Source organism: Accipiter gentilis, chromosome 6 (assembly GCF_929443795.1).
Source record: "Accipiter gentilis chromosome 6, bAccGen1.1, whole genome shotgun sequence".
NCBI lineage: Eukaryota > Metazoa > Chordata > Aves > Accipitriformes > Accipitridae > Astur > Astur gentilis.
In genome coordinates this window covers 2,071,799-2,094,471 of record NC_064885.1, presented here as the reverse complement: position 1 = coordinate 2,094,471, position 22,673 = coordinate 2,071,799, and the positions used below count along the sequence as shown (strand labels likewise).

Below are 22,673 nucleotides of genomic sequence, written 5' to 3'. Positions count from 1 at the left end.
CATTAACCATGGGTATTGCTTCTTCTGGAGGCGGACGTCCCCGGGGAGCTGTGTGCTGGGTGGCAGGAGGGCACGTGGGCGACCGAGGGCTGCGCGGGGGTTTTGGCAGTGCCGGCAGCAGGCAGAGCACGGCTGTGGCACCGAGGGGCAGCCCCGGTGCTACCCTGGTCCCCGGGAGGCTTCCCAAAACCGGTCTCGGTACAGGCGCTGGAGGCAGGGGGCACCCCGGCAGCCCCAGCAGCATTCCGGTCCTTCCCAACGATGTGGGAAGTGCTGAGGAAGAAAGGAGGGAAGATTTTTGTTTGAAAAGGCAGAAAAGAGCAGCCTCGGGACAGTGGTAAACGGGCCGCACGGTTCCCGGTGCCCTAGAAATTCCCTTTGCACGCTTGCCATGGGTACCAGACCGGCAGCAGGGTGGCTGCTGATGCTATCACTGTCCCAGCTCGATGACTAAGGGAGCTGGAAGGTATAAATTAAATAACACAACACTTCAAGCCACCTGTTGTGTGGGTTTGTCCAAAGCAGTGCTGCTTTAATTAAGATGGAGAGTTTACAAATCTAACCTTTGTTTATTCTGCTTTGGGGCATATATAATGTAAATATGTGTTTTCAAACACTGTGGCTTTTTATATTTCCAGTTATAATTCTGGGTAAAGGAAAGTTTGTCAGGTTTGGCATAGACTTGCCCTTTATAAATACAGCTCCTGCAAACTCTTTCTCCCCTACCGGGGATTCTCTGCAGCACCTTGGCTCGCTTTGCTCCCAATGCAGTTTTTCTCTCGGTGATCGCTGCCCCGTGTCAGGGGTGCGAGAGGGGCTGGGAGGGCTCAGCCGGACACCGTCGAGAGGAAAGTGGGCTCCAGCTCTGTTTCCCTCTCCTCCGACTTAGTAAGAAGGCTCTGAGTCTTCCAGGTTTTGTTCCGGTATCCCCTCTTGGTTCTTTAGTTGTAAAACCAAGAAGAACATGGAGTTTAGCCTCCTACGTGCTCATCAGGATTTCTTCGATGACTCAGTGATACGCTTGGGTAGTTTTCTTAGCCTTTAATTGAAGTGAGTGTGATCCCTTAACAAAGAGACTTCTCCCAAGTCTTCATTAATAAGCGTTAACAAAAATAACTGACCGACCGGGAGAAAAATAACCAGGAGCGGCAGTGGTGTCCCCCTCTCTACAAACGCGGGTTTCCTCCCTCCTCTCTCTCGGCTCTCCCGCAGCCCCTGCTCTGCCGGTGGCTGTGCCGCGGCTGGGAAGAACATCTCTGTGGAGCAGAACAAACCGTCGACGGGCGAGCTGGGCCGGCGCGATCCCGGCAGGGCTGACAGCGCGTGTTGCACGTGCACTAGCAAACCCCTTTGACTCCTTTTTTTTGGTTTGTGTTTCTTAATTAAGAGCTTCTGCAGAGCAAGGGCGATATTTTGCATGTTGCCAGCGCTGCCCGCCGGCTGCATCAGCACAGAGGTCTACCGCGGTGCAGTCAGGGGTGATCAAAAACAAGCAGGCTCCAAATTCCCTGAGGCAGATGGACTGTCAGGGCTGAGGGTGCCCCTCAGTGGGTCCGGCCACTCCAGGCAGCCGAGCCCCCCGGGGAACCTATCCACAAACTTTCCTCTGGGGTCACAAGGCCGAGAAACATTTTTTTTAATGCAAACAGAGATTGACGTAATCGCTCGGCTCCAGTGCTGGGTTTTCAAGGAGAAAAGCTAGCAGATAGCCTGAGAGGCGTGAAACAACCGCAAGTGTCACTCTGAACAGAACAACTACTGTTTTGCAATGCTCTTGGAAAGTGAAGAAACGCTTGGGGAGGGCCGAGGACCAGCGCCGCAGGAGCCAGGTGACTCGCCCAAAATTGCACAAAGCGGCGGCTGAGCCGGTGGGCTGGGACCCCCGATGAGTCCCCTGCGAACAGCTGCTTGAACCCCGCCGAACCTCCTCCCCACCGTGGGAGCACGGCACCGGCATTACACTGAGCTGGAGCTTTGGGACCGGCCTTTGCATTATCTGTAACAGGAGACAAGAAAAACCAACCAGCTCTCCCATAAGGGAGGAAGTAGTATGGGAAACTTCATTGACGTGAGCCGTATTTAGCCCTGCTTACTCAGGTCAAGCTGCGCGGAAGCCAGCAGCGACACGGCTGCGTTTCTTCAATTGCCCGACCTGCCGGGTGTTTTTGGTGAAGCGGGCACCGCGGCGGCCGAGGCCTCAGATGCGCAGCACGGCTCAGCGCGGATCTGGGCCTGAGCAAAGAGGATTGAACAGAGCTGGGGCGGGGAGGGGGGGGGGTGTAGGAAAAAAAAAAAAAAAAAAAAGGTCCTGTAAGGCTGTTCTCATCTCCCCCAGTCCGAGGGAAGACGGCCCTTCTGCGTGAGCAGAGGTCTGGTTTTAAAACACCTGTCCTGTTGCAGCGCTTAACCCGCCGCGCTGGCGTTTGTCCCGCGCTCCCCGAAGAAATGCCAGACGCCCCTCGGATGCCACCCGAGGCGGTGGCGCAGGTGCCCCCCTTGGTGTCCCCGCATTCTCCCCTGTCCCCCCGAGACCGCTGGGGAGCTCAGGGCCCCGTCCCCGCCCGCCTGTCAGGGATGTGCTTGATGTGTGTAAACACGTAATTAACGGTAAGTATATACTTAATTGCTTGTGGCTTTGATTTGCATTCAGGTGCTGCGCTGCAGATGCCTTAAGATACCAGCAAACCCGGTCAGTTTGCAGCTTTGAGGGGTGCAGGATAGCCTGCCGGGGGGGGCCGTGGAAGCCCCCCACAATCTCCAGAACCGTATGAACCAGGCCAGGGGCTGCACAGCCCCGGGGCGGCGGGGAGGGGAGGGAGGGAGGGAGGGAGGGAGCCCGTCCCTGCCCACCGGGAAGCTGCGGTGAGTACCGGTCTTGCGGGGACAGCGCTGCCCACACCTCCTCGGTGTGCTGATGAAGGGCTTTACACCTCCGGCAGCCCCGGGGTCAGCCCGCTGAAGGCGGTAGCGACCCCCGGGGCGGCGCCGCCATCCCTCTCTCCCCCTCACCCCCCACCTTCACTCCCGCCCCCGCGGGTCCCGACGCTGCTGCTGCTGCTGCTGCTGCTGCTGCCGCCGCCGGCGGGCGGGCGGGGCGGCACTTGCGGGGCCTCCGCCCGCCGCCACCGCCGGCGGCCCGCACCCGCGGGCGAAGCCGCCCCCCGCCGCCGCCGCCGCCGCCGCCGCCCCCGCGGCTCCCTCCCTGCGCGGCGGGCGGGGGCGGCGAGCGGGCGGGCGGGGAGGGGAGAAGGGAGGGGAGGGAGGGCGGGCGGCGCGGGCGGCCCCCGCGGGCCGGGCCGGGGCGTAGCGAAGGCGGCGGCGGCGGCGGCCCTGGACACCTCGCCCGCTCCTCCATCTTCTCTCGCCACAGCTCGCCTCGGCTTTCCCCAGCCCGGGACCGGCCCATTGCCAGCCCCGCGGGGGGGGGGGGCGGCCGGCCCGCCGCGCCGCCCCGGCCCCGCCGCCCTGCCCCGCCGCCCCGCCGCGCCGCCCCGGTTCCGCCGCCCGCCCCGAGGCGAGGGGAGCGGCGGGGGCGGCGCCGCGGCGGTCCGGGCCCGCGCCGCCCCGCCGGGCCGCCGCGCCGCCGCCTCCCCCCTCTGGGCCGCAGTGGTGCAGCCCGGAGGTTAGCGGAAGCGGCCGCTCGGCGCTGCCATGTTGAGCCGCCGCCGCCGCCGCCGCTTTGTTGTCGGCTCCATGTAGCTGGGGCCCGGGGGAGGGAGGGGGGGAGGACCGCGCCGCCGGAGCCGCCGCCGCCGCCGCCCGACGAGGGCCGGGACGCCCCCGCCATGGAGGCCAACTGGACCGCGTTCCTCTTTCAGGTGAGGCCCCGCGGCGGCCGGCGCTGCCCGCGCCCCCCCCCCTCCCCCCCCCCCCCCCCCCGCGCCTCCCCTCAGCGGCCGCGGGCGGGCGGCCGCCCGCCGGGCTCCCCGCTAGGCCGGGGCTGTCAGTCAGCGCCGCCGCCCGGCCTCCCGCCCGCCTCTCCTCTCCTCCCGGCCCGCGGCGGGGCCCAGCCCGGCCCGGCCCGGCCGGAGCAGCGGCTGACCCGGCCCCGCGCCCGCCGGCAGCTCCTTTCCCTCCTTTCCCTCTCCTGCACTTTCTCCCCGCCCGCCTCCCCCGAGCACGGCGCTCCGCCGCCGCCCCGCGATGTTTCCCCCCTTTTTTTTTTTTTAAAAAAAAAAAGCAATGTTTATATTTCAATTTTAATTTTTATTTTTATTTTTTTTACATTTTTCTCTTTTTCCCCCCAAAACCCGAAATAGCTTCGGGTTTTGTTTGTTTGGGTTTTTTTCTTCCTCCCTTTCCCCCCGCCAAAACGAAAAAAAAAAAACCAAAAAACCAACCCAACCCCAAAACCAAAAAAAAAAACCCAACCAAACCCACCCCAACCTTCTCACCGGGCTCTTAACAAAACCCCGATGCAACAAACACCGTGTCTGGGAGAATAAATTAATCCCTCTTTAAACAGCCTGACTCAGGGGCCGGGTGACGAGGGAGCTTGTTTTCTTTTAAAATAGGACGCGAGCGGGCCGGATTTCTGTAAAAACTGGCCAAATGCTAACGGTAACAGGGAGGAATAGGGACCGTGGAGCGTGCAACCCCTCCCTTTGCCAACTGAGTCACAATTTTTCCCCCTTCTGTCTGCGAAAGACCGACTTAAAAACATCGCTGTTTATGTAATTCCGAAGAAAATCCAGTGTACCAAAAAAAACCCTAAAAAAAAATAAAAATCCTCCCCTGGCTTTTGTGAGCCGAGCCCTTTCACGCCGGATTGTTTTCTGATGCCTTCTGCTCTTTTTGAGCTTGGAAACATAAAATGTGTAATTGCAGCAGCAGCAGCCAAAAAAAAAAAAAAAAAAAGCCCCGCACATCACCTTTCTCAAGGTAAAATAATCCTCTTTGCACATTCCCGGCGGCGGTCACTCGCTTACTCACTGTCCTCCTCGGAATTAAACCCAAACCCAACCCGTGACACGAGTTTGAAAACCTGAGTTGAATGAATAAATCCGCCAAGAGCGAGCACCATTCCTTTAGAGAGGAAAAATTATTCCCTTGCAAGTACCGAGGGATGAGTCACTCGCTCGGGTGCTCTGCCTCCAAAAACACGCCGGGAATGTTCCGGGGAGCCGGTACCAGGAGCTGGGCACTGGGTTTTCCGCCTTTTCGTGATGAATGTGGGTGATGCCATCGAGTTTGGCTGAGGTCTTGTGAATTATTTCTCACTCTAGTGGGCAGTTGTGATTCGCACGTAGGAAACTTCACGCTAAGAAGTTAATCTCCTTAGTTTAGGGCCATCTCTCTCCGAGTTGGGGCTGTTTTATCGCTTTTCTGCCTCCCAGGCTCACAGATGAGCGTTTTCGAGGGGAAATTATTTGTAGGCTGGCAGTATGGTATTGCAGCAACCTCTGTAAGAAATGCCAAGTAATACTTTCAAGTACGTGTCCAGCTTCTTGCTGCTCGTCTTTATTTTTTTTGAAGGGTACTGTATTTTGAAATAGCGATGTCACACTTTGTTTTAGGAGTAGGCTTTGCTGCTTTTAATTAAGGAGTCAGCAGTTCACTTTCCTAAAGGACGTAGCTATGTGCGACTTGGAAGCATCTTCATAAAACTGTGACGTGGAAATTTTCCGATTTTTTTTTTTTTCTTCCCCAAATAATAAAGCTTTAAGACCTCATAATAAATGCCGAATATTGTTTCTTGAGTAATTTTGTTAAAACCAACGATTTAGGGTGCAAGCATCCTAATGCACCCAGCAGAAAGCACTGTTAAGATACTCCTGATGTGACTTAAGTTTTTCTTCTTCCCATTCTCAACAACAGCATGTCAGCCAAGATCCAACTGATAAGTTAAAACTAGTAACAAAACGTGGATTTAAAAGCCCCCGGTCCCCCGTCCCCCCTGCCCCCCTCCCCAGTTAAATAACAAATGCAAGCGACACTGAATATGCATGCTTGTTCTTCGTGGGGGAAGTTTTACCAAGTGTATGTTTCAGCTGTGACAGGATTTCTAAGGGACAGTTTAATACGCGGTGTGTAAAGTTGTAATTTTTAGCAAAATGTCTTTAGGGGAGGTTTCAATGTCTTAATTTTTAGTTTTGCTAGCAATGGGATGTGTGACTGTAAATTGCTCTTTCCAAATAAAGTTGTTTGATTGATTGTGTTTAGGTGGCATTTTAATGAATTGTATCTCTTTTTAAAGAAACAATTGTGATACTGAATAAGCAGTTCTTGTTTGGATCTTGCTAGTCCCTGAAATGCATATTTTGAAAACCACTTTTAGTTATCTGCTCAGAAAGTGAAAGTTGTGTCTTTTAATGTGAGGAGGAATCATCCATCAAACAGAGTGTTCAAGATATGACTCATGCTAATTTGTTGCTCTCACATTAAGGCTGGAGCGCAAAAATATTTTAGCCTCTGGCATTGGAAGTTCACGGTGCCACATCCTACCACTCCAGGTCATGAATTAGGCTTTTTTTGTTTACTGCCCCCCAGGAAAGAAAAAAATTAGTGCTAGAACGAGGGTATTTTGCACAAGAGCCTGTCCCGGGCGATGGAAATATCGCAAAAATGTTGACTTGACATTAATGCTAGGTCAAGTAAAACCGTGGTCTGTGCCTGAATAAAAATGACTTGCGAGAGGCGTGCAGCAGGTGCTGTCTTCCCTTCTCGAACAGCGAGTTAAAAGAAAATACTGCCTGATCCTTTTTTAAAAGGCTTTAATACAGGCAGTCCTTGGAAACTGAGGAATACTGCTTGTTGCAAAGAGGGGTTGTTAGAAAGACAGCGCTGCTAATAACACTGGCTATCTGGGAACCAAGATAAGCAGACTTACATAAGCAGCAGCTTCATAGCCTGTAGCCTTATGAATATACATTGTTTTATGTCCACCGTCTCTGTCGGTTTCGTAGGAATAAGTGCATCATTACCTTGAAGTGCTGACGATTCTTTAAGGCTTAAAAATATCCATAAACTGCATAAGTTTGAACCTTGTCCAAAGGATTTGGGCTCTCTATTATCCGATCTGCTAGCTCTGCCTTTGAAACTGTATCTCTGGAGCTATCCTTAGGTGCTCTTAAGTGTCTTCTGATGCAGTTTAACAACACTGTTCAATGCTTATTTAAAGTTGGCTGTAAAACATTTCAGTATTTTTTTAAATTAAAATTGTATTTAAGTACACAACTTGCTCAATATTGTACTTTCAATGTGTATTGTACATACTCTATTCTTTTTATGCAATGTAGATGTCTCGATGGCTTTTTAACAACACGGAAAATAAACGGTTGAAAATCCACAATTGTCACTGAAGTCAGGCAAAAGTTTAATGGAGGCGCTGGAGCTTGTGCCACGCGTAGCCTCCAGGAGAGTTCTGCGTTCGACTCTTCAGCAATTGCTTCTGCAAACCAGCCCCTTAGGCTGTTGTTTGAGGTGGCTGCTGTGGCCAGGCGCAGTGTGGTAATGCTCAGCCTACCTGTTGCCTCCCAAGCTTCGGCACAGATGGGACATAAAATGCAGATAAAAATGGACAGGATGGCCTGGCTCCTAACGGTTCCCGCAAGTTTTGTCTCCTGTTATCATACTGAATCCGGGCTTTCTCCCGTGAACTGTTTTCCTGTCAGATAGGCTTGCAGTGTTAGGGAGCACGTATTCATACCCACGTGGGTTAGTATTTGTATCCACCGGTGGCTTTTATCCAAAGATCACCGGCATCGCGCTCCTGAAAAACGAGTGGCTAAAGTGATGCAGGGCTTGTGCGGTGGCAGGAGGAGGCGGGAGCTCCCCTGCAGCCGAGGAGGAGTTGCACCGAGGTGGCTGTAGTTGGGAGAGGCTGTGGTTGGGAGAGGCAAAGCGGCTGGAGCTTGGATGCAACTAAGAAAAAGTCCCCAAGTGAGCTTCTAGAAATACTGACTTCTCCAAAGGACATGATGAAATGGATTCACGTAGGAAGAGTATTAGCCTGAGCGTGCTTCGTAACGCTGTCCGTCCTCAACTGGCATAAAAGTAGACAGGTTGGGGGTCGCGAGCCAGCACAGCGTTTTATTCAGCTCTCGCAGCCTTGAGTCGTATTCCTTTGTGAAGGAAGCTGTAGGGAAGAAGTCCTGGGAGGCTGCTGTACCAATCTAATGGGAATGCAAGTTTCCCCAAACTCAGCTTCAGACCTGGCACGCTGCGCTAATAACGAGACTGATTTAAAACTGGTGTGATGAGACTGAGGCACATCTTGAATACAGATGCGCTTAAACTGGCTTAAGGTGCTAGAGTGATTTATTTTAATGCTCCATTAGGCTGAATTGGTCTGTGTGGTTTCTAAACCACTTTAAAATTGTATCTGCTAGGGTTTTGTCCCAGTCTGACTGGATGACTTTTAATAACAGTGTTTTCTGCCTTAGAATAAACAGCGCCTAATACAAGCATGGTGTAGAACAGCCCGTAGCAGCACAGGCTGCAGCTCAGCTGAGCGGTGCTTGCTGCAGCACACTTTGGGGGTGGGGGGGTCCCCACTCTGCCTCTTCCCTTTAGCTTCTCCCACTGATTCTGTAGTTCAGAGTCAGTTGGTACTGGCAGTTTGGAAACAGCTTTTAGGTCTTTTTTTTTTTCAACAACCCTCCCCCTCCCCCCCCCCCCCCAACTGTGTTCTCCAGCATCTCTAGATGTCTGCCAGTGCTTATCGATTAGCTTCTCTTCCTATTGCAAAGCAGCTGCTGATGAAGAGAAAAAGAACATGTTGCTATTCTTACTAGTTTCCAGACGCGAAGAGCACGGTGGTCAGTATATAAATGCGGCGGGAACCTGCTAAATGTAGAAATGTGGCTTTAGACAGCTCTCGATGCAAGTTGCTTTGGTTTCAGTGCTAACACACCGATGTGAACGCTTTGTTTAAATAAGATGCCTTATCGCATCCTGGCTCTCTGTGGCCGCAGTTGAATTCTCAACATGCGCTAAGCTCGGCTTAAAGATGGGGCGTTATTTTGCAGCTCCCATCAGTACATTCATATGCTCCAAAGATAGTCCCAAGGTGGCATCTGATATGATCGTTAGCAAAACAAGTTATCTGTTATGTAAAGATCAAACGCTGTGTTAGTAAAAGATCTGACAAGCACCTAGTTGTTTTCCATAAGAAGTGTTGCCCTCCGGAAACTTAATAATTATTTGATTGTTATGATGTGTGCCTTCCTACACTTACCACAGAATCTGCACAGCGAATGTGTTTAAAGCGTGAGCGGTTTATCCTGTCCAAAACCAAAATTATGTAACCTTTTCCAGTTGTTACTTCAATGGCTTTTGGTCTAGAATGTGCTTTCCTGTAGTTTGTAAATGTTCTCAGCGCGTCAGAGTGAGCACCCATCAATAGAATTTAAGTGTGAATGTTTGGTTTTAGGCACACGAAGCCTCACATCACCAACAGCAGGCAGCACAGAACAGTTTGTTGCCTCTCCTGAGCTCTGCTGTTGAGCCACCTGATCAGAAGCCGATTCTGCCCTTACCAATAACGCAGAAACCTCAGCCTGCACCAGAAACATTAAAGGATGCTATTGTTGGGATTAAAAAGGAAAAACCTAAAACCTCCTTTGTGTGCACTTACTGCAGCAAAGCTTTCAGGGACAGCTACCATTTGAGGCGTCACGAGTCCTGCCACACAGGGATAAAGTTAGTGTCACGGCCAAAGAAAACTCCCACCACAATGGTGCCCCTTATCTCGACCATCGCTGGTGACAACAGCCGAAGTTCATTGGTTTCGACTATCGCAGGCATCCTGTCCACAGTCACTACGTCTTCCTCTGCCACCAACCCCAGCAGTAGTGCCGGCGCAACGCCTATGGCAGTGACTCAGACGGTGAAGAAGCCCAGCAAGCCCGTCAAGAAGAACCACGCTTGTGAGATGTGCGGAAAGGCCTTCAGGGATGTCTACCACCTCAACCGGCACAAGCTGTCCCACTCAGATGAAAAACCCTTTGAATGTCCCATTTGCAATCAGCGCTTCAAGAGAAAGGATCGCATGACCTACCACGTGAGGTCTCACGAAGGTGGCATCACGAAACCATACACCTGTGGTGTTTGTGGAAAAGGCTTCTCGAGGTACCATGTAGAAAATCCCAGGCGAGCTCAAGTATTGGCTTTTCATAACCAAGAAGGGTTAAGCTATCATAGCGAGGGGCTAGGAGAACCAGACATCTTAGAAGATTGGTGAGGGGATAAAGAGCCTTGTTTATCTCTAGGGTGTGGGTCTCGATCTGAGCCAGATTGGCAGTGGCCAAAAGTGGTCGCTCTTTTATGAGAGCGTTGTGAAATGATTTCGCGACCTCATCCGGGTCCCGTAGGACACGTGTCTGTGTCACTGGTGGTGACCACAGAGCCCCTTTACCAGCCTTTGCAAAGGTCAGTGACCGAATGGGGCATGGCAGGCAAACTGTCTCCTTGTCTCGTAGCAAGGTTGAGGCGTACTGACAGAGCATTGTGGGGGAGCTTGCATTGCTGCTGGCTGTATTTATTATATCTGTGCTTGCAACAGAGAAAACTTCAACCTTTAGAGCTGTTGATCTGTCACCTTTACACAAGGTACGACCAAACGTACCATTTTCAGGTGTGGAAGAACACGGTTAAGTTTTAAACTGCAGGTTGGGTCTCAGCGTAACTATGTGTTACTCTAGCTGAAAGCCACTGCGTAGGTAAGGGGAATGTATTTATTCTTGCCGTGCAGAGGGATGTGGGCTGCAAGGGGTCATCAGCGCAGTGTTCAGCACCGCGAGCCATGGTATCGTTACTATGTATTTGTAACAGTATGCATTTTCTTTTCTGTTCCTCTCTTTTTTGCAGGCCTGATCATTTAAGCTGTCACGTTAAACATGTTCACTCAACAGAGAGACCCTTCAAATGCCAAGTAAGGGCTAAAATGATTTGTTAAGAACAATACCTTACTGTATCGTTAGAATCTCAGGTGAATAATCTTTCCAGAACTGTGTTTGCTCCTGGACTTTTCTTTGAAAAGCAAGTTTAGGAATAAAGTCGCATCTGCCTTACATACCAGCAGCACTGTAGTTCTGATGTTAACTGTAGATAGAGGCAGTTTGAAAGGATGCTGTGGCTACTTCTTTTTAGGAAGATTAGAGGCTTTTTGCTTTCTTGGAGAACAACGTTGGTGCTCTGCTTTACAATACACTTAACTTAGTAGTGGGATTGTAACAGCATCCTCAGCTCAGTGCTGATTACTGGAGTAATGCGTGCAGTGTCTTTCTCAGAATATTTAAATTAAATGTGTTTCTCGGTATATCCATTTAAAATGGGTTGGAATAGTTGATTCTGGATCCGTTATTTTGCTGGAAGCTGAAAGCAAGTTGTCGTAAGTTGATGACTGAGTATAAGAGAAATAACTTGACTGCCCTTGAACAATTAACTGTTTTGCTTGGCATATCCATGCTTGTTCCAACCTGTGTTTAGTGACTCATCATATTAAATAAAAGTCTTGTGTAAAAAGAATAGCATTAGAAAAAGGTTTCATTTCCTTGTTCTGATTTGGATGGGAACAGAAGTAATTGAGCAATTTAAGATATCAGGTTCATATTTGTACAGTAAAATTGTATCAAAAACCACCTTTGCCTGTTCTGGGCTTTTTTTATAAGCTACCTCTTGCTTTGGTAGGTAAGGCAACCTGCTGTTCTAGGAAAGTTCAAGTAGTATAGAGTATGATTTTTGTCGTAATTGTCTCTGAAGCCAATTTCCATTTTCAGTCTCTGTTTAGTAGTTTGATTTTGGTTTCTCTATAAATACGGGTAAAACTTAAGGTTGTCAGTGTACTTAGGATAGTGTTTGCACCTACAAGGTAAAATAGGCTTACAGTGGGCATGTAATTCATACTGTAATGATGCTGTCTGCAATTCAAGTGTAACTGTTGTCCTTCATATAGACGTGCACTGCTGCCTTTGCCACCAAAGACAGACTGCGGACACACATGGTGCGCCATGAAGGAAAGGTATCGTGTAATATCTGTGGTAAACTTCTGAGTGCAGCATATATCACCAGCCACTTAAAGACACACGGGCAGAGCCAAAGTATCAACTGTAATACCTGTAAACAAGGCATCAATAAAAGTAGGTGAACATTTTAAAAACATTTCTAATAACAGTGTGTTTGCAAAGGGAATTGCCTTTGATTACGTTAAAATGCAAAACCATACCCATCAGTCTGGGTATTCACACCTATTAAAAATAGATATTTGGTAACAGCATCTTCTTCAGTTCAAGAATTGGCATATGTGGAATTGGTTTGCTGCTAGACTGTGCTCTTATCCCTTAGGAATGCCCTGCAGTTTGTGGGAATAACCCATCTCTTCAAGAAAAGAGTTCCCAAGTTTTCTCATCTTCTGAGTGCAATGCTACTTCCTGAACTGTACAGGCCTAAAAGTCCAGCAGATAATTCTGGAGATTTTAGAATATTTAAGAACTGCTAAGATCTACCAAGTTTCAGGTTTGAAGCCTCATCTAAAGCTCATCAAAATTAGGAGAAAGATTTCTCTGCTTTCTCTGAGCTTTGACCCTGGGGCTCAATGATTCCTCCCTCTGGCAGTAGCTGACAAGAAAAGCATTTAAATCCAGCCCTGATATGTTTGGGGCATTAATGGCATTTGACTGGTGTTGTGCAGGAGTTCAAATGAGATGTTTGTAATAGTTCCTTCTAGTCTTAAACTCTGTGAAAGTGCTGAAGCCTGAACTTGGGGGTGCCTAGTAAGCAAACGAAGACTTGACTTTCAAATCTTCCCTATTAAAGTAACTGTAACTTAAGTTAACCCACATGGTTAGTGATATAAAATGGGTTTTCAGAAGAATCAAGAGGGAGAAGTAAGGAATGTCTTTGGAAACTTTGTCCTTAAAGCCTTTTAAACAGTATTAATTTACAACATCTTTTCAGTTCCTGTTACTCCTGGATAATTGGAAGGTACTGGGAATGTCTAAAATGCCCGATTGTTGAGCTTAATACAAAATTTGGATGCGAAAGTATTTTTCAAGGTATAGGGTTACAGCTCTGGCTTCCCAAGCCAGTTCGGTGGTGCTAAGCCAGTTCACATGAGGCATTTACAGCAGTTGTTAGAGGTGGAAATGATGAGCTGTAATGTGGCCAGAGAGTAGTAACATGCTGTTCTGTGATGTAAACTGAAAATTTTAAGTTATACTTGCAATAAAAAGTAAAAAGGCTTTTTTTTTTTTTTTTTTTTTTTTTTTTTTTTTTTTTTTAACTGGAGCTGAGGTTTAGAAAAAGCGGAATCAGCTAACCAGCTTGAATTCTAGAGACTCATTGTAGCCTTTTATTTCATTCTTCCTAAACACAAACAAAATAATCAGAAAGGAATTTCATTTTTGGCAGTGAAAGCAGATGTTCCTGACTTACATTTTGGTTTTTAGCTCTTGGAAAAGTAGATTTATAAAGCACAGAATTAATTATATGGTTTTAAACACCTCTGTGATTTTTGCTCTTGGAATCCTGTGAGATTCCACACGCTCTTTATGGAAGAAGCCTTGGTGATCTCAGCAGAAAACAGTAACTTTCCAAGGTGAATTTGTGTTCTTACTTAATTGGCATAGCATGCATGAGTGAAGAGACCAGCAATCAGAAGCAGCAACAGCAGCAGCAGCAACAGCAGCAACAACAGCAGCAGCAACAACAACAACAACAGCAGCAGCAACAACAACAGCAGCAACAGCAGCAGCAGCAGCAACATGTAACAAGTTGGCCTGCAAAGCAGGTAGAGACCCTGAGATTATGGGAAGAGGCCGTCAAAGCAAGGAAGAAAGGTAAAACAAAACAATACTTATGGTCTTGGTTTTATAAGATACTGCAGGTTGCAGTTATATAGGGAGTTTAAGATGTCAGAAAAGGATGTCTTATGTGAAAATGTCATTCTCGATGTTAGAAGTAGTAGCTGAAAACTAGCAGGGGGATAACATGACCAAAATTAGGCTGTTGTAAATGAACTCCTTATTACGTGCTTCCCTTTGGTCTCTGCGCTTGAATGTGTACGTAGCAGTCATCAATTACAAAGGGATGTTTGTGTCTGCTTCAAGGCAAGAGTGTTTTTTTTTTTTGCTTGCATGTGGTTTTTAGCTGTGTTTATGCATATTTACCAGTTGTTAACTTGTGTGCATATATATATATGTATGTATATATACACACACATAACACCCTCTGTTGTTGCATCATCATCAGTTTGCATGTGGGTGCTTTCTGTGTCCCTTTCATCTTTTCTCTCACAATTTATTCCATTTGCTTTATCATCACGTAACTGTCTTTGCATAAAGTTTTCTAGAACTCATAGAACTTACTCTTCTGTCCTTGTTGGGTTTTTTTCATTAGAAAATTAACTAATAAGTGATTGCGTTTTTCATTATTGCTAGCTCACAGCTTACATACACCTATGCTGCTGTAATTGAAGTTGAATAACTTCCTGTTGTTGGTCAATGTGTCAGTTTTGTAAAGAACAGATTGCTTCAATTTAGTGTCAGGAGTATAGTAGTTTAAAGTCTCCCGTTACTGCTAGCTTATTCTTTTCACTACAGTTTGATTTCTGATGCCTATCATGTGACTCCCGTGGATTACATGTTTTAGAAGAAATTCTTAGCGACCACTTAACTGTTTTTCACTAGCTGTTTTTAGTAATAAATGTTTTTGGCTCACCTTAATTTTTTTCTTTTCTCCTAAACTTCTTTTCAGTTTCTTCAACCTTTTTTTCTTTTCTAGGTCTTGTTTGTGTATTAGGCTGCTAGCTCCTTTCGCCTTGATTGTTATTGCAGTTGAATTGCGTTCTGTGATCAGACAGTATAGAAATAGCTTATTCATGTTAAAATGTAGTAATAACAGAAACGTTAAATATCATCAGGCCACTAAGTAGCTAAAGCAAATGGGTGTCAGATTTAGAAAATCTCTGAGAATTTTTTTTTTCTGCTTGTTTCTTCCTATGTCTTGTTCTCTCTTCCCTTCCTTTCTTACTGAGATTATTGAATATGCTTTAACAGAAACAGTGTTTTTGGACAGAATGGTGGGTGAGGGAGGTGGGCGGGTAGAAGTGTTGTCAGACTGGTGATATTAGCTTAACTTAATTGGGGAAGGGGCATGGGGTGGGATGTGTCTTTGCATACCGCTGTGCTTGGAAGTCGAAGCTAGACCAGTCAGTGCCATGCCTATGCGCTACTCTTTCCATGCTGGTTCTCCTGTGCTAGTGCCACCTGTTGCGTTGGCTTTACAACGCTATATATGGGATTTTTCTAATCTAATACGATTTATTTTCACAATTTTTTTTTTTTTTTACTCTTTCCCTTCCTTTCCACCCCTCCTAGATATGGACTTTGAAGAACCAACAGTAACCCTTGAATGGGGCTAATGTTGCTTTCAAAGTTAACTCTGTCTTGGTACATTTGTATTGCCCGAGTGGCAAGAGTGGACTCTTTGCTCCTGGCTTACCTTCTGAAACGTGGGTGTAGACTGAGCTTGGTGTCCTACCCTACAAATGTGGAATAAGACACGACTTAGAAGTGCCGTAACGTTGATCTAGAATATATTTTTGTCGGTTTCTCTAGCAGTCATCCCTTCCCTTTACCCGCGTCCACCGCCCCGCTTCTGTTTTTGGAGCCTCCTAGTATGGGTAGCCGGCAGGTGGTGCTGATGGATGCCTAGTGATCCCTCCGCTGTCCCGGACCGCCGTGCCCTCTCCCCCAGTGCCCGGCCCTGCTAGAGCCCACCGGCAGCAGGGCCGGGCACTGGCTTCCTGGGTCTTCCTTGTTCGGCACTTATTTCCTGCTTACTGCAAAACAAAGTAAAAAAAAAAAAAAAAACACAACAAAAAAACCCACCAAAAAACAACCCGAAAACCTACAAAACAAAACAACTTGGTGTGGAGCTGTAGCTTATGTGAAAGCTGAAGAGATAATGGGGGTTGAAAGATGTGCTGACTGGGTAGCCTTGAAAATCGCTAAGTAGAAGTACTGTGATCAGTGGAACAATTTAGTAGCAATAATTAAGACTGAAATAAGCAGGTAAATATTGAAACGAGCTTTGCTTATCAGTCCCTAATAATGACTTTTTAAAACCTTCACAGAATGTCAGTTCACCTTTGAGAAGGCTATAGAGTACGTACCATTCGGTATGTACACTCTCTCCTCTATTTATAATGTTCCTCTTGGGAGGATTTTTTTGATTGTACGATACTGTTTTTATGAACATCGAAACCCTCTTTATAAGACAAGCTCGCTTGACTTCTCAGGAAAAAATACTGAATTGAAATGAACTGCATGAGAGTTTGTATTTCTTGTAGGCTATAGAATGTTAACAGTTTTAACTTACTAATAATTCCTAAAGAAAATTATTCCAGAATTTGTACCTGTTCTTGTTTGGTTCTTGTTTTTGTTTTTGGGTTTTTTTTTTTTTTTTTTTTAAATCTTGTCCATGGTTTTTTATGTGTTAAAAACTTTTTGTCTTTTTATGTCTCATTTTTAGAAGCTGCTAACTTGTGCCAAACCTCCACTGCTGCTACTACGCCTGTGACTCTTACTACTCCATTCAATATAACGTCCTCTGTGGCTTCTGGGACTATCACAAACCCAGTCACAGTGGCAGCTGCAATGAGCATGAGAAGTCCAGTAAATGTATCAAGTGCAGTTAATATATCCAGTCCGATGAACCTAGGGCATCCTGTAACTATAACAAGTCCATTATCCATGACATCTCCATTAACGCTCACCACACCAGTCAATTTACCTACCCCAGTAACCGCTCCAGTGAATATAGCGCATCCAGTCACTATAACATCTCCCATGAACCTCCCCACACCAATGACGTTAGCTGGTCCGTTAAATATAGCAATGAGACCAGTAGAGAGCATGCCTTTCCTGCCCCAGGCCTTGCCCACGTCTCCTCCCTGGTAAAGAATTTCTAAACAGTATTAAAAAGGATTAAAATGGAATCCTTACCAGCAGTTCTTTTTTGGGTTTTGTTTGGTTGGGGTTTTTTTTTGTTGTTGGGTTTTTTGTTTTGTTTTTTTTGTTTTGTTTTGTTTTAGTTAATAATAAATTCAGACTAAGACACTGGGGCAACATGCACCATCAGAGACCATAGTCGCATCTTCCCCTGTTGATTTGGCTCATATGGTTCAAACTTGAGTTTCACTGGAGCACTTCATTTAAAGTAAGTTTTACCTTTTAGCTGACTGATGCTGAATTAGAGCAGATACTTATTTGCCAGAGTTAAAAAAAAAAAAGTCATTAAAAAACAGTTTTATGTTTTATCCCCCAAATTATAACTTAGAAAATTATTTTAATCTAAACACTAGCAAAGACCCCTCTGTATCTTTTAACAGGGTGGATGGCTAATTTTAACTTGCCAGTCGTTAAGTCCACTGTTTCTGAGCTAGTGTAGAATCTTTGTCTGTGTTGATGTTTTTTTTTTTATGAGTAAATGCATTACAATGTTGTCATTTAAAAAAAAAATGCATTTTGGAGAAAATATGCATTTTACCTTTGGGAATATGATAATTTCAGGCAGCATTCCCTATGGGAAAGGTGATACCAGCTCTGATATGCAAAGCATATGATAACTTATCATTCTAACTTCAACATATAATAGGGATTGTGACCTGATATTTGGAGATGTAAATATTACCCAACATATTACCCTAAGGGAATATAGCATTGTAGTCAACTTTTTTTTTAAAAAAACTGTTATTGTTTGGTGAGAAACAGCCATGGCTGACAGAAGAGGAGTTGAAATGTATGTAAACATGGTCTCTCAACAGTCAGACCCCTATGGGACTCTTATCTAGGAGCAAAAGGAGTGCTTTGAAACTTAAGAAATATTGCTTTAAGCTGGAAGATTCTGGAGGCACTGGGTATGATTTTTATGCCCTCTGCCTCCCAATCAGAGCCTGCTGGTGTTACAGCAGGGGACAGACGTGTTAGTTGTTCACTAGAAGTTTTGTCTTATATTAAATTGTATACAGTTTTTATTCTAACCACTAACTAGGTAGGATGCCCCTCCAGGACAAGCAGAGAGCGTCTTTTAATTTCTCCCCTATTTCTTAATCAAGTGTTGTGCAAATCTGTTCAACTTTGTAAATATTTGCAAACATCATCATTTTTACGTTATTCTTCTATTGTGTTAACACATTTCTATCAATTTGTGGGAGTTCTGGGGTGATGGTTTGAACTATCCAGCCCAGAACTTCTCTACAAATGGTCACACATGTTTAAGCTACATGTGCTTTTTATTTCTTAACCTGTTTATCTGTACATAAAGTAGAAAGCAAAATCTAGGGAAACAGATATACTTTTTAGACTATCATGTCACATATTCACGTTTTTAAAACTTTGTTTAAAAAAAAACCACCCTAAACCCAAGACTCTACATTAAAAAAAATAAAATAAAATTACAGTTGAGATGTTTTTATCTTAATGAAGTTGAAAGCTATGGAGATTAGCGTGTGCGCATTTTCACAGAGTGCTAGCAGGACTGACTAGTCAAAATGGACTGCTTCCGTTTCTACCCTGCTGTGTCAGTACAAGCAGTGATTGCCAGGCTGCTGGCTCAGGTGACAGGTATCTGTATCATTACGTGAAACTGTTCTAGGGGCTTGGACTACATAGTACAACAAAAACAAAAAAAAAAAAAATAGAGCTTAGTGTAAAATAATTTTATAAATGATCTTTTGTACTTTAGGACATCAAATTGTACAACTTTTGTATATATAAAAGCTTAGGAACTTTCTGTTTAGCAGAAAGGAAACACATTCCTACACTTTTAATGTATATGTTTGTTATAATGTCCATGTAAACATATGCCCTATGTTTGTGCCTTTTAATTAGTTTGTCTCAATAAACAAAAATGTAGAGAAGAATATGTAGCTATGACTTTGTTACCACTGTTCTTACTCCAGATGTGTAGAGGTCTTCGTTTTTGCACTGTGTAGAGCATTGCGTGCAGGCAGCTGCATGACTTAGGCTGATACGGCCGAAATGAGGCATGTGAGGCGAATGCACCCCAGCAAAACTCCTTCTTCCCGTAGCATAGAGCAGCCTGCGCTGGTGGGGCCTTGCATGTTGGGATGTGTAGTTTCCAAGCCATCTCTGTTACCCATGGCAATGATACCAGTTCGCACCAGTTTCACATAGTAGGTGTAGTGTTCTGGATCTGGGTAAATTGCAGAGATGACCCTTAGATGAAGTTTGGGCGTCCCTGAGCTTAAAAAAAACCAAAAGCATTAAAAGCCAATATGAAAATGTGTACTAGAAGTGGTTATCTATGAATTACTTACAATAAACAGGTGTGAGACTTAATTGTATGTTGTCAATTACTGTAGTATTGACAGTGGGTCCTCCGTACAGCTAGCGTGCCCTGCTGATGTTATTTTTATCCCAGCAGAGTAGCAGTAGAATAAACACATTAAACACCGGCAAGGAAATTTTTCAACGTGACAGAGGCTTCCCAAACCACTAACCGTGGTGCTCTTAGCATGGGATAGGAAAAGGGCTGTTTCCTTTTTATTTTATGTTGGTTCTGCTCGAATGTACCTGGTTTATGTCCACAAAGCTACATTAGCTAATTGTCAACCTGTTTCATTTGTACTTGGGTAAACATTTGCTTTGTACTGTGTATAAATGGTTCCGAGGTGTGCTCCTCAGCTGTCTCAATACAGACGTTAATTTCACTTTGTAATGCCATCATAGGAAGTACATTAAGCTGTTTTTTTGACAAAGGAAAGCTACCTGCTCAAGTAGTTTATACGGCATGCAGGCTACCTTATAATCGGTAGTTCATCCACAGTATAACGAGGCAGCAAGTATGGGCAGCTGCTGCCAGGACACGATGTATAGTTGCACGACAGCGATGAGTGATTTGTATGGCAACTTGTGTCATAGCAGCGCTGGGGAGTTAAGACTATAAGAAAATGGTGGATGTGAAGAACAGATGCTCCTGTTACACCGAGTTAGTTTCTATGCAGCTGATGCGCTTAGCCTAGTTTATTTCATGGAAACTTTTAAGCTGGATCTAGTCCAACATCCAGGGAAGCCTATTGCTGCTGCCGTTGATTTGAGTGGGTTTTATATCGAGCCCATTCAGGTCTCCGATTGCAAGTAGTTCAATAGGGGTTTTATTTTTTTCTTCTTAAGTTTCCATAAGCGTTCAGCATGAGGTTAATGGCTTAGCACCGACTGAAAGTTTGAAAGTTGAATTTTGCCTTGGAAGGATTTGTGCCGTGGAAAGTCAGAACAGTCAGATCAATGGCACGAAAACTCGTCCTCCGGGCAAGGAGAGCCTCCGGGTGCCTGGCTCTGTGCTGGCGAGGCACTGCGGGGAAGCAAGCCACGGGGAAGTAAGTATTGTGGCACAGCCACCCACGCTGCCAGGAAATTGTGTAAATGGTTTACCTTGGGCACGTTTTTTTCTTTATCTGGAGGACCCCACCACTTTCAGAGGGTGTTTGGGGCGAGTTGAAATTTGGGATTCGACCTTTTATGTCTTGCCACTGGAGAGTTATGCCTCGGTGATGTAAACTGGGAAGATTTCAGTCAAGATCACGGATGAGAGAGAGAAACACGTGGTGTTCTGGGCGTATGAGTTAAATTCTATTTGCCATTGTTCACAAATAAAAGATTTTTTTTTCCCCTCTTACAATAACTTTTTCTTTAGAGTGGCAGAAGAAAAAAGTATTTAATGTGTGTGCATTTGTCCACAAGAGGTTTAAAGAAAAACACCAAAAACCCAGTAAGCTGTTTGAGCTGCAGCAATCCCAGGTTACATAAAGGGGCCGGGGTTGCCGAGGGATTAGGGTGGCATTACTGGTGGTGATAAGCCCTCCAAGTTCTGCTCGCTCTCCGCTCACTTTTATTTTAGAAACAGTCACTCTGAGCCGTATTTTGAAAACTGCTTGGGGTTAATTTTCAAGGCTGTCAGGGTTAGATTCCCACCAAAGAAAGAGAAGGAAGGAAAATTTGGACTTAAAGAACACTCAGGTTTTTAAAAGCATCCAGTACTCTGATTTTTTTTTTTTTTTTTTTTAATCTTTGGGGTCCCCGTATGGGAGCTGAGTTGTTGAGAAGTGGACTCCAGTTTTTCACGGCTGGGTCCTTCTGAAAATTCCTGCCTTGGTCTATTGGTGGCTTAGTTTATCCATCTCAAAAATAGATTTAACAGTATTTTCAAAAGGCAGCTATTAAAAGCACTTCAAGTTTTTAAATGCCTTTGAGGTCGGTCTCGGTGCTTAAGTGGACCTTTTTACTGGTGCTTTTCCGGATAAATAGCAAGTGTAAAAATAAATCTCTTCCTCTCCTAATTGTCAGGCAGAATAAAACTTAAAACTTGATCCCCTTCTACCTATTTGTTTAATTCAGCATGTTTATACTTCTTATCTTTGGATCATTCGCTCACAGCTTCCAGAGCAGCAACTGAAGGATGACAGAGGAACTACGTGCTAATTTTTATGTCAAAAATAGCTTTCACCTTTAAACGCACAAGGCTCAATGACTGTTTTCTAATTAGAAAAAGAATGCCTGAGCTTCTATTGCGAATCCATTTTACAGCTGTGTTCAGATTTGACTGTCAGCCCCTGGTTAAAATTTAGTACTGAGGTCTTGACCTAGAAACAAACCTTTTTTGGTATTGGTTTGGAAAAAGTATTTCAGTGCTAAGAGAAACTGAGCCAGGCTGTCCAGCTAGCTCCCTCATCACGGGCTGGCGAGAGCGTTAACATCGCATCATTTCGTCGTACATTGCATCTCCCTGAAGCCCAAGTAAAGACCGCCGGGAAAGGCGGGCTTATGATTTTTTAAAAATGATGATAGATTTTTTTGGTTCTTCAGGTTCCTGGGCTAATTTGAGTCATTTTTTTAAAAGTCTTGCATTTTTCTTTAAGGAAGCATAAATGCTTTTTGAAAATGAGACATTTGTAAAACATTTCAGTGTGGGCATCTGAAATTACTGCTTGTATCAGAGTACAGACCTCTGCCTTCCTTGCAAAGCCTTTCCAATAGCTCCCTCCAAACTCAACCCATTTAGTAAAAAAAGAAGGGGCATTTTCAGACGTATGGCACCTTTTGTTTTTCAGAGAAGGCAGAAGTACTCCATTCACCTTTTCACTTAGTTGTTCTTGCCAGCTGTTAAGATGAAAACATTTGTGTTCTGTGTTTTCTGTGCAAGGTGTGTTTTTCAGGGAATTGCCAATTTAGCTGGAACTGGCTGAATTAAATTCGATATTTTAATTCTTCATAGCTGTGTATTTCTATTCCCATTTCTTTTTACTTCCTAGCGTCATTAGCAGCTAAGACCCATATCAAAGGACAGTAAAGAAATTTCGTAAAATCGCCCGTTTCCCCCCGAAACAAGCCGGGACTAGGAAAAGAGATTGCAGTCAACAAAGCTCACTGCAAGGTGCTGTGTCACAGAAGAGATGCTGATCTGCGTTTAACTTTGGGAAAGCAAATGTTGTGGCACGTGTGCTTGTACGCGCTGAAAGCCGAAGGTTTGCCTCTAATGTTTTCACTCTTACTGATGTCTGTGTTCCTTGTCAAAGCCTTACAGATTTTTACCCAGGCTAAGGATCGCTTAGCTGCCAGACACGGATGAAACGATTGAGTGGGAAAAAACCTCTGCACGGAGGGCCGTCCTGCGAGAATTTTGGACCATCCCAAACACGTGCTCGGGGTCCG

The 22,673-nt window shown here is 45.6% G+C and overlaps 1 protein-coding gene across 2 annotated transcripts; it reads left to right on the top strand.

Moving 5' to 3' along the window:
• Positions 1 to 3,625: 3,625 nt before the first annotated feature.
• On the top strand, positions 3,626 to 17,422 carry VEZF1 (vascular endothelial zinc finger 1). Of its 2 annotated transcripts, XM_049803450.1 has the most exons (7): positions 3,627 to 3,818; positions 9,374 to 10,071; positions 10,810 to 10,873; positions 11,897 to 12,080; positions 13,569 to 13,778; positions 16,076 to 16,120; positions 16,474 to 17,422. In XM_049803450.1, the coding sequence occupies exons 1-7, from the start codon at positions 3,786 to 3,788 to the stop codon at positions 16,899 to 16,901; spliced, it is 1,662 nt and encodes a 553-aa protein (XP_049659407.1). In that variant the 5' UTR covers positions 3,627 to 3,785; the 3' UTR covers positions 16,902 to 17,422. The 2 variants fall into 2 exon arrangements, with proteins under 2 accessions (XP_049659408.1, XP_049659407.1); XM_049803451.1 differs by lacking the exon at positions 16,076 to 16,120 and having other exon boundaries at positions 3,626 to 3,818.
• The last annotated feature ends 5,251 nt before the right edge of the window (positions 17,423 to 22,673 follow it).